We start from the raw sequence: 10,000 nt of genomic DNA on the forward strand, positions 1-10,000 counted from the left end.
TGATACTCCTCCTGCATCCCCCGCAAGGAAGCTGAAGGAGACAGAGACACACATCACACATCACACACCACATCTACAGAAGCTCTACAAAACATACTGAAGCAACATTCAGGATAGAAATACAGAGGATTGGAGTCCTTGAGTTTAGGAATATGTGTATGTTGTTATATATCATCTAAATCTGCATGTCGTGTGTGTGTGTGTGTGTGTGTGTGTGTGTGTGTGTGTGTGTGTGTGTGTCTGTGTGTGTGTGTCTGTGTGTGTATCTGTGTGTGTGTGTGAGTGTGAGTGTGTGTGTGTGTGTGTGTGTGTGTGTGAGTGTGTATTTACCATCAGTAGCCTTGAGGCTGTAGACCAGGCCAAGGGCCAGGAATCCTTTGGCTCGGAACTCTGCAGCTTTCTCTCCCATGTCTACCACCAACTTGGCAAAGCGCTCACCTTCATCCAGCTGCCAGCACACACACACACACACACACACACACGAAAATTACTTTGAGGATTTTGAGGATCACATCACTTTGAGCTCGGTTTGTACAATTGATACCATCACCAGGGACATCTCTACCATGGTTCATATTATCAACAGTCATTGGACTCTAGACCATTGTGCACACATCTATCTCTGTGCACACAATCCACCTCAACACCGCACACTATGCATGAAAATCACATGAACAGTGCAATGATATAGCACATGTCTTACCCAGTGCAGTGTTCCTATACACAGCTTGTGCCGTATCTCCTCACACACACACACACACACACACACACACATACACACACACACACACACACACACACACCTCTCAATGATATAACACATGTCTTACCCAGTGCAGTGTTCCTATACACAGCTTGACTGCCAGGAGGGGTATGGTGGGGTCGTCCGGTCTGAGGCGGATGCACTCCTTCAGCACCTTCACAGCTCGGGCCGACTGAGGTGAGGACAGATTCACACCCACACACACACACACACACACACACACCCACACACACACACACACACACACACACACACACACACACACACACCTTAAGGTACAGCATGGGGTTGGGCTCTCTCTATTGCTCACCCACACACCTTAAGGTTCACGACAATTCAAAAGAGCACTGTCTATGAAATATTGAGTTTATAAAACTACTAATACTCTGAACTACATGCCTCTGGTGCATGCTTTTATATCCAGTGCTTACATTTTGATATCCATTAATGTTTTCATTTTCAATGATTTCCTTTTCCTATAACTGAGTTCACTATGAACAGATGTTATTATGAAAGCCCTCTTCTATCGTAAATACAATATATTTATGTAACACTTGACTTTATTTGACATTTGTTCCATTTTGCAAATTACAGCTCTGATGATCCAAAAAGCAGAGAGAGGGAGGCATATAAATAAATAAATAAATAATCCCTAATAAGGTTAAGATAATAAATCTCCCAGGCTCCGTTGCGGCCACAACAGGTGGGCCGAGAGCCACGCGCTCACCTTCCCAGCAGCCATCAGGGAGAGGGCCAGCTGATACCACAAGTGGAACTCCTCAAAGGCAAACTTCATGGCCCTCTCCAAACACTGAGAGAGAGAGAGGGAGAGAGAGAGAGAGAGAGAGAGATAGAGAGAGAGGGGGGAGAGGGAGAGAGGGAGAGAGAGAGAGGGGGGAGAGAGGGAGGGAGGGAGGGGGGGAGAGAGAGAGAGAGAGAGAGAGAGAGAGAGAGACAGAGAGAGCGAGGGGGGGGGAGATAGAGAGAGAGAGGGGGGAGAGGGAGAGAGGGAGAGAGAGAGAGAGAGAAAGAGGGGGACAGAGAGAGAGAGAGAGAGAGAGAGAGAGAGAGAGAGAGATAGAGAGAGGGAGGAGAGAGGGAGGAGACAGGGGGAGAGAGGGAGAGAGAGGGACAGAGAGGGACAGAGAGACAGAGATAGAGCCAGAGAGGAGACAGGGGGGGGGGGGGGGGGGGGGGGGGGGGGGGGGGGGGGGGAGGGGGGGGAGGGGGGGGGGGAGGGGAGGAAGGGAGGGAAAGAGAGAGGGATACTTGACTTTTAAAAGCCTTTTATTTAACTATAATGTCAAATCAAAGGGCATTAAGAACGTATACATAATTCAATTCTGTACGCTTCTGGGGGGGGCCGGGGGGGGGGGGGACAGGGAGGGGGGGGGGGGGGAGACAAGACAAGAGAGGGGGAAGACAGAGTGCGAGAGAGAATGAGATAGAAAAAGAGAGAGAGAGCGAGACGGAGAGATGGACAGAGAGAATACAAGGGTGTGCCGAAAGAGAAAATATTGATCCAACAACGTTCGTGGGCTGCTTGCAAGTGGCCTGTTGTAGGAAGGGAGAGAGAGAGAGAGAGAGAGAGAGAGGCAGCAGAGAGAAGAGAAGAGGAGGAGTGAAGCAGACAGGAGATGGATGGGTAGTGGAGAGGAGAAGAAAAGAGGAGAGGAGATGGCGGGGTAGTGGGTAGGAGAGGAGGAATAAAGCAGAGAGGAGATGGATGGGTAGTGCAGAGGAGAAGAAAAGAGGAGAGGAGATGGATGGGTAGTGGAGAGGAGAAGAAAAGAGGAGAGGAGATGGATGGGTAGTGGAGAGGAGAAGAAAAGAGGAGAGGAGATGGCGGGGTAGTGGGTAGGAGAGGAGGAATAAAGCAGACAGGAGATGGATGGGTAGTGGAGAGGAGAAGAAAAGAGGAGAGGAGATGGCGGGGCAGTGGGAAGGAGAGGAGGAATAAAGCAGAGTGGAGACCGATGGGTAGTGAAAAGGAGGAGAGAAGAGGAGCAAGAGGTAGCACACAGAAAAGAGAGAGAGAGAGAGGCAGCGGAGAGGAGAGCGAGAGGTAGCACACAGAGAAGAGAGAGAGAGGCAGCGGAGAGGAGAGCGAGAGGTAGCACACAGAGAAGAGAGAGAGAGAGAGGCAGCGGAGAGAAGAGAGAGAGGTAGCACACAGAGAAGAGAGAGAGAGGCAGCACACAGGGAAGAGAGAGAGAGAGAGAGAGAGAGGCAGCACACAGGGAAGAGAGAGAGAGGGAGAGAGAGGCAGCGGAGAGGAGAGAGAGAGGCAGCACACAGAGAAGAGAGAGAGAGGGAGAGAGAGGCAGCACACAGAGAAGAGAGAGAGAGGGAGAGAGAGGCAGCGGAGAGGAGAGAGAGAGGCAGCACACAGAGAAGAGAGAGAGAGAGAGGTAGCACACAGAGAAGAGAGAGAGAGAGAGGCAGCGGAGAGAAGAGAGAGAGGTAGCACACAGAGAAGAGAGAGAGAGGCAGCACACAGGGAAGAGAGAGAGAGAGAGAGAGAGAGGCAGCACACAGGGAAGAGAGAGAGAGGGAGAGAGAGGCAGCGGAGAGGAGAGAGAGAGGCAGCACACAGAGAAGAGAGAGAGAGGGAGAGAGAGGCAGCACACAGAGAAGAGAGAGAGAGAGAGCGAGAGGCAGCACACAGAGAAGAGAGAGAGAGAGAGAGCGAGAGGCAGCACACAGAGAAGAGAGAGAGAGAGAGAGAGAGAGAGAGGCAGCACACAGAGAAGAGAGAGAGAGAGAGAGAGAGAGAGAGGCAGCACACAGAGAAGAGAGAGAGAGGCAGCGGAGAGGAGAGAAACCCCAGCCTGACAGGTGGTGAGGAAGGGCTTTCATTTGCCTCCTCTCCCAGGGCCGAGTAAATCTCTCCTGCCTCCTCACGCTGCCGCAGGGGAGGCCCAGCCCATGGCTGCCAGCTACGCATGGGGGCCTGGGGACAGCTTTGGGTGGAGGAGGAGGAGGAGGAGGAGGAGGTGCTGCCAGCTACGCATGGGGGCCTGGGGACAGCTTTGGGTGGAGGAGGAGGAGGAGGAGGAGGAGCGGGGGTGGAGGAGGAGGAGGAGGAGGTGCTGCCAGCTACGCATGGGGGCCAGGGGACAGCTTTGGGTGGAGGAGGAGGAGGAGGAGCGGGGGTGGAGGTGAAGGTGGGAGTGAGGGATAATATTTTCTGCCAAGAACTAACCATGTCTGAGCACACACATGCAAGTAAGTGTGTGCACGCGCATGCACACACACACACACAGACACACACACACCCACGCGCACACAATCACACACTCACACAACCCCACACGTGCATGCACACACACACACACACACACACACACACACACACACACACAGAGCTTAGCAGGGAGCGTTTAATTGCACTGGGTGGTGGAGCAGCACGGCACTGGCATCATAATCAAACAGATCAAAAGGCTGCTGCAGAGCATGCACAAGAGCTGGAGGGAGGTGCTGGAGTTGTCTAACACACACACACACACACACACACACACACACACATACAGAGGAGAGGATACACACATACACACACACACAGGAAAGAATATACGCATACAGACACACACACACACACACACACACGAGAGAATACACACATACACACACACACACAGGAGAGAATGCACACACACACAGGAAATAATTCACATACACATACACACACACACACACACACACACACACACACACACACACACACACACCACACACACACACACACACACACACACATACACACAGGAGAGAATGCACACACACACAGGAAATAATTCACATACACATACACACACACACACACACACACACACACACACACACACACACACACACACCACACACACACACACACACACACACACACACACAGGAGAGAATACACACACAGGAGAGAATACACACAAACACACACAAAATGAACACATTCACACACACACACAGGAGGGTATACACACACACACACACACAAAATGACCACATACACACACACACACAGGAGGGATACACACACACAAAAACACACACACACAAGGATACGTGTGCAGAAACACATTATGAGTTTGCCAGTTAGAGGTTAGAAAGCGGTAGAAAGGTTAAAAAAAATGCACACACACACACACACACACACACACACAGATGCAAACAGATGGTGGAAGGAGGTGTCAGGAAAACAGGAGGTGTCGTAGATGAAGAGTGATACACAGCAGAGAGCATCAGCACCACACCTGCCACCACTACCGCCATCCTCATCATCATCATCATCATCATCAGCAGCAGCAGCCCAAACACGCTTAAGAGAGGCGGCACGTCTGGGGCTGGGACTGAGTTACACTGGCATTGAGTTTCAAAGGGCAGGGGCAACCTGACGCCGCCAGGAATGCTGATTCTGATGCCCTTCCATATGTAAACAAACATCAACTCTAAAGCCTTGGAACACACCCAAACAGTCATGCAAACATACAAACACTGCACACACACACCAAACACAAATACTCTCACACACATATGGACAATAAACATACCCATACACACACACACCAAACACAAAAACTCTCACACACATTTGGACAATAAACATACCCATACACACACACACCAAACACAAATGCTCCCTCACACACACATGCACAACAAACATACATATGCACACACATACCAAACACAAATACTCTCTCACACACACACACACACACACACACACACGCACGCACAACAAACATACACATACTCACAGAACACAAACAAAACACATTCACACACACACAAAGCACTGCTTCTGCACTGATCAAAACACATCATGAACTGGTGGCCTGCAGATCTTAGCAACCTTTGATATGCAGAAGGCTTTTTCTGAAAGCCCTGTATACATACTGGACATATATATATATATATAGGTGGCTCACAAAAGGTGGAGAGGGTAAGCATATATATATAGGTGGCACAGAGGAGGGTAGATAGGGTAAGCACACATATATATAGGTGGCACACAATAGGTGGAGAGGGTAAGCATATATATATAGGTGGCACAGAGGAGGGTAGATAGGGTAAGCACATATATATAGGTGGCACAGAGGAGGGTAGATAGGGTAAGCACACATATATATAGGTGGCACACAATAGGTGGAGAGGGTAAGCATATATATATAGGTGGCACAGAGGAGGGTAGATAGGGTAAGCACATATATATAGGTGGCACAGAGGAGGGTAGATAGGGTAAGCACATATATATAGGTGGCACAGAGGAGGGTAGATAGGGTAAGCATATATATATAGGTGGCACAGAGGAGGGTAGATAGGGTAAGCACATATATATAGGTGGCACAGAGGAGGGTAGATAGGGTAAGCACATATATATATAGGTGGCACAGAGGAGGGTAGATAGGGTAAGCACATATATATATAGGTGGCACAGAGGAGGGTAGATAGGGTAAGCACATATATATATAGGTGGCACAGAGGAGGGTAGATAGGGTAAGCACATATATATAGGTGGCACAGAGGAGGGTAGATAGGGTAAGCACATATATATAGGTGGCACAGAGGAGGGTAGATAGGGTAAGCACATATATATATAGGTGGCACACGAGAGGTGGAGAGGGTAAGCATATATATATAGGTGGCACAGAGGAGGGTAGATAGGGTAAGCACATATATATATAGGTGGCACACGAGAGGTGGAGAGGGTAAGCACATATATATAGGTGGCACAGAGGAGGGTAGATAGGGTAAGCACATATATATAGGTGGCACAGAGGAGGGTAGATAGGGTAAGCACATATATATAGGTGGCACAGAGGAGGGTAGATAGGGTAAGCACATATATATAGGTGGCACAGAGGAGGGTAGATAGGGTAAGCATATATATATAGGTGGCACAGAGGAGGGTAGATAGGGTAAGCACATATATATAGGTGGCACACGAGAGGTGGAGAGGGTATATATAGAGGGTAAGCGCTCCGTTTGGGACGTCCCAAGGGGCTTACCTCAGAGAGCATCTCGTACTGTCCGCGGCGGCCCAGGGCGATGGTAAGCAGGTCGTACACCACGGAGGCGCTCTGCAGGCTGATGATGCGGTCGGCGTTGTGCTCCGGGATTCGGCTAAGCACCGCATCCCTGTTCGCCTACAAACACACACACACACACACACACACACACACACACATGTTAGTATGTACTGCGTGCCCATCAATGTTTTTGCTTAAACTGCATGCAGATGTATCCTCAACACATTGAAAGTAGCGCGTGTCCGCATTCCAAATGTAAACGCAGTCTTACCATAGACTCACTGATCAACAACAGAAGCAATGCCTCCTCTGTGTTCTCCTGGGGGCAGAAGAGGCTATGGAGAGAGAGAAAGAACGAGGGAGGGAGAAAGAGAGAGGGAGGAGGAAGAGAGAGGGAGAGAGAAAGTGAGAGGGAGGAGGAAGAGGAACAGGAGGAAGCAGAAGAAAGAGGAGGAGAAGGGGCCGAAGGAGAAGAAAGCACAATTTCAAGTCACTGTAAATTGGAACACACACACACACACACTCTCTCTCTCAAAACACACACACACACTCTCTCTCAAACACACACACACACACTGACACACTGACACACACACACACACACACACACACACACACACACACACACACACACACACACACACACACACACACACACACACACACACACACACACGCACTTAGCGGTGGCGTACTTGTCTCCAGAGTAGATGCGCGGCCGGCGGCTGAGGGCGTAGTCCTTGGTGTGTGAGGTGGTCTTGAGGGGGTCGTCCAGGGGGGACTGGTGGGGGGGGTCCTCCAGCGGGCTCCAGTAGCTCTGGTCACACATGCCCCTCAGTAGGATCTCAGCCAGCTGACGTGCTATGGTCTACACGGAAACACACACACACACACACACACACACACACTATTCAGGATCTCAGCCAGCTGACGTGCTATGTTCTACATGGAAACACACACACACACACACACACTATTCAGGATCTCAGCCAGCTGACGTGCTATGGTCTACACGGAAACACACACACACACACACAACACACATACACTATTCAGCTGACAAGCTATGGTCTACATGGAAAAACACACACACACACACTATTCAGGACCACCTACCATTCGTAGGTTCTGGGTCGTCCTGGTCTCCACAGCCCGCAGAATCTCCCGGAAGCGCCCCACACCCCGGGTGAGGTTTCTATAGCGACGGGAGGAAGACAAGAGAAGTTTATTTTCATGAGAGTGTGCTGCCTTAAGGACACGGTTAACCAAAAGCCCAGCAATTAAAATCCTCTTCTCTCTTTTACTTCTCCATATTGGTTCAGATCCAGGGGCGCAGATAGCACTGGGGACGGGGGGGACATGTCCCCCCCAGATTCATAGTGACCCCGATCTGTCCCCACCACTCTCCATACATAAGGCGTCAATCATCAGTTAATTACTCTGTACAGCTGATAAGGTGACGTTAGCGTCCCCCCCAGTTCAAAAATCCCATCTGCACCGCTGTTCAGATCAAGTCACTTGGGAGCTACCCTCACGGTACACTGCCCTGGAGTAAGTAGCTCTCCTCTTGGTCTTGAAAAACTAATGATAAACTTTGGGGGGAAATATGTTCATACGTGAAGTATTCCTTGTCCCTGTTGCTGTCTATATTATTGGGCGCCGTCATCCAAGAGGTGAGATGTGCTTCCCTCAAAACTGACACAACTGACTCTGGAGAAAGTCACTGATGATTCACTGATTGACTTACCTGAAGCCTTCTTGCTGTAGATGCCAGCTAACATGTTAACTGGTTCTAGCACGCTACAGGTCACTGCTACCACATGAAGCTAACATGTTTACTGGGTCTAGCGTGCTAAAGGTCACTGCTACCACATGAAGCTAACATGTTCACTGGGTCTAGTGCGCCACAAGTCACTGCTACCACATGAAGCTAACATGTTCACTGGGTCTAGCACGCTACAGGTCACTGCTACCACATGAAGCTAACATGTTCACTGGGTCTAGCGTACTACAGGTCACTGTTTTCATATGAAGCTAACATGTTCACTGGGTCTAGCACGCTACAGGTCACTGCTACCACATGAAGCTAACATGTTCACTGGGTATAGCGTGCTACAGGTCACTGCTACCACATGAAGCTAACATGTTTCTTGGGTCTAGCGTGCTACAGGTCACTGTTACCACATAAAGCTAACATGTTCACTGGGTCTAGCGTGCTAAAGGTCACTGCTACCACATGAAGCTAACATGTTTACTGGGTCTAGCGTGCTACAGGTCACTGTTACCGCATGAAGCTAACATGTGCACTGGGTCTAGCGTACTACAGGTCACTGTTTTCATATGAAGCTAACATGTTCACTGGGTCTAGCACGCTACAGGTCACTGCTACCTCATGAAGCTAACTTGTTCCCTGGGTCTAGCGTGCTACAGGCTGTTTTCACATAAAGATACTGAATCGAGGGGAGCAGCTGAAGCTATGTGCTAACTACAGTTCTGTGTCATACTCATACTGGTCCCCTACTGATCTGAAAAACTCCTGTTCTGGCGATAGCTAACTAGCTTCCTCTCTGTGGGCTGCGCGGTAATACGCTAGTAAGTTATTGCCAGTTCAGAGGTCTTCAGAGCAGGAGTTAGGGATCAGGGGATCTCTTCAACAGGGGGCTAGTTCTGGGACACACACACACACACACACACACACACACACATCTACTGGGAGGTGAGGACTGGATCATACGTACTGGTGATCAGCATACACACGAAGGCTGGGAGTATCAGAGAGAATGGTGCAATGATGAGAAAGTCATGATTGTTATGAAGAAACACACACACACACGCACACACACACACACACACACACATACACACCCACACATACAAGCACACACACACACATACAAGCACACACACACACACACACACACACACACACACACACACACACACACACACACGCACACACACAAACCCACACACAAGCACACACACACACCCACACACACACACACACACACACACACACACACACACACACACACACACTTGTGAGCACTGGGTCAGTGATCATCAAAAGTGTTTGATGCGTCAGTGGGGAGTCTGAAACATCAGAGGGCTTGTGTTAGTTTCACTGCTCTGGTCTTAATGACACAACAGGAGACCGCCACTGAAGCAACACGGCAAAGGCATTTCACTCAGGGAAGGAGAGATGGAG

General features: G+C 49.7%; 1 protein-coding gene across 1 annotated transcript in view; it reads right to left on the reverse strand.

The window, feature by feature from the left end:
- Positions 1 to 10,000, reverse strand: part of ttc7b (tetratricopeptide repeat domain 7B) — a gene marked incomplete at its 3' end in the record, with an annotated part of 52,558 nt that overhangs the window by 26,326 nt on the left and 16,232 nt on the right. The window contains exons 6-13 of the mRNA XM_080850257.1: positions 7,909 to 7,987; positions 7,488 to 7,660; positions 7,064 to 7,127; positions 6,772 to 6,909; positions 1,491 to 1,574; positions 831 to 935; positions 331 to 448; positions 1 to 31 (exon numbers count right to left, since the gene is read on the reverse strand). The exon at positions 1 to 31 is cut by the window's left edge and continues 27 nt beyond it. Coding sequence (XP_080706383.1) covers positions 1 to 31; positions 331 to 448; positions 831 to 935; positions 1,491 to 1,574; positions 6,772 to 6,909; positions 7,064 to 7,127; positions 7,488 to 7,660; positions 7,909 to 7,987 — 792 coding nt within the window. The remainder of the gene's footprint in view (positions 32 to 330; positions 449 to 830; positions 936 to 1,490; positions 1,575 to 6,771; positions 6,910 to 7,063; positions 7,128 to 7,487; positions 7,661 to 7,908; positions 7,988 to 10,000) is intronic.

Source organism: Sprattus sprattus (assembly GCF_963457725.1).
Source record: "Sprattus sprattus genome assembly, chromosome: 13".
NCBI classification, from domain to species: domain Eukaryota; kingdom Metazoa; phylum Chordata; class Actinopteri; order Clupeiformes; family Clupeidae; genus Sprattus; species Sprattus sprattus.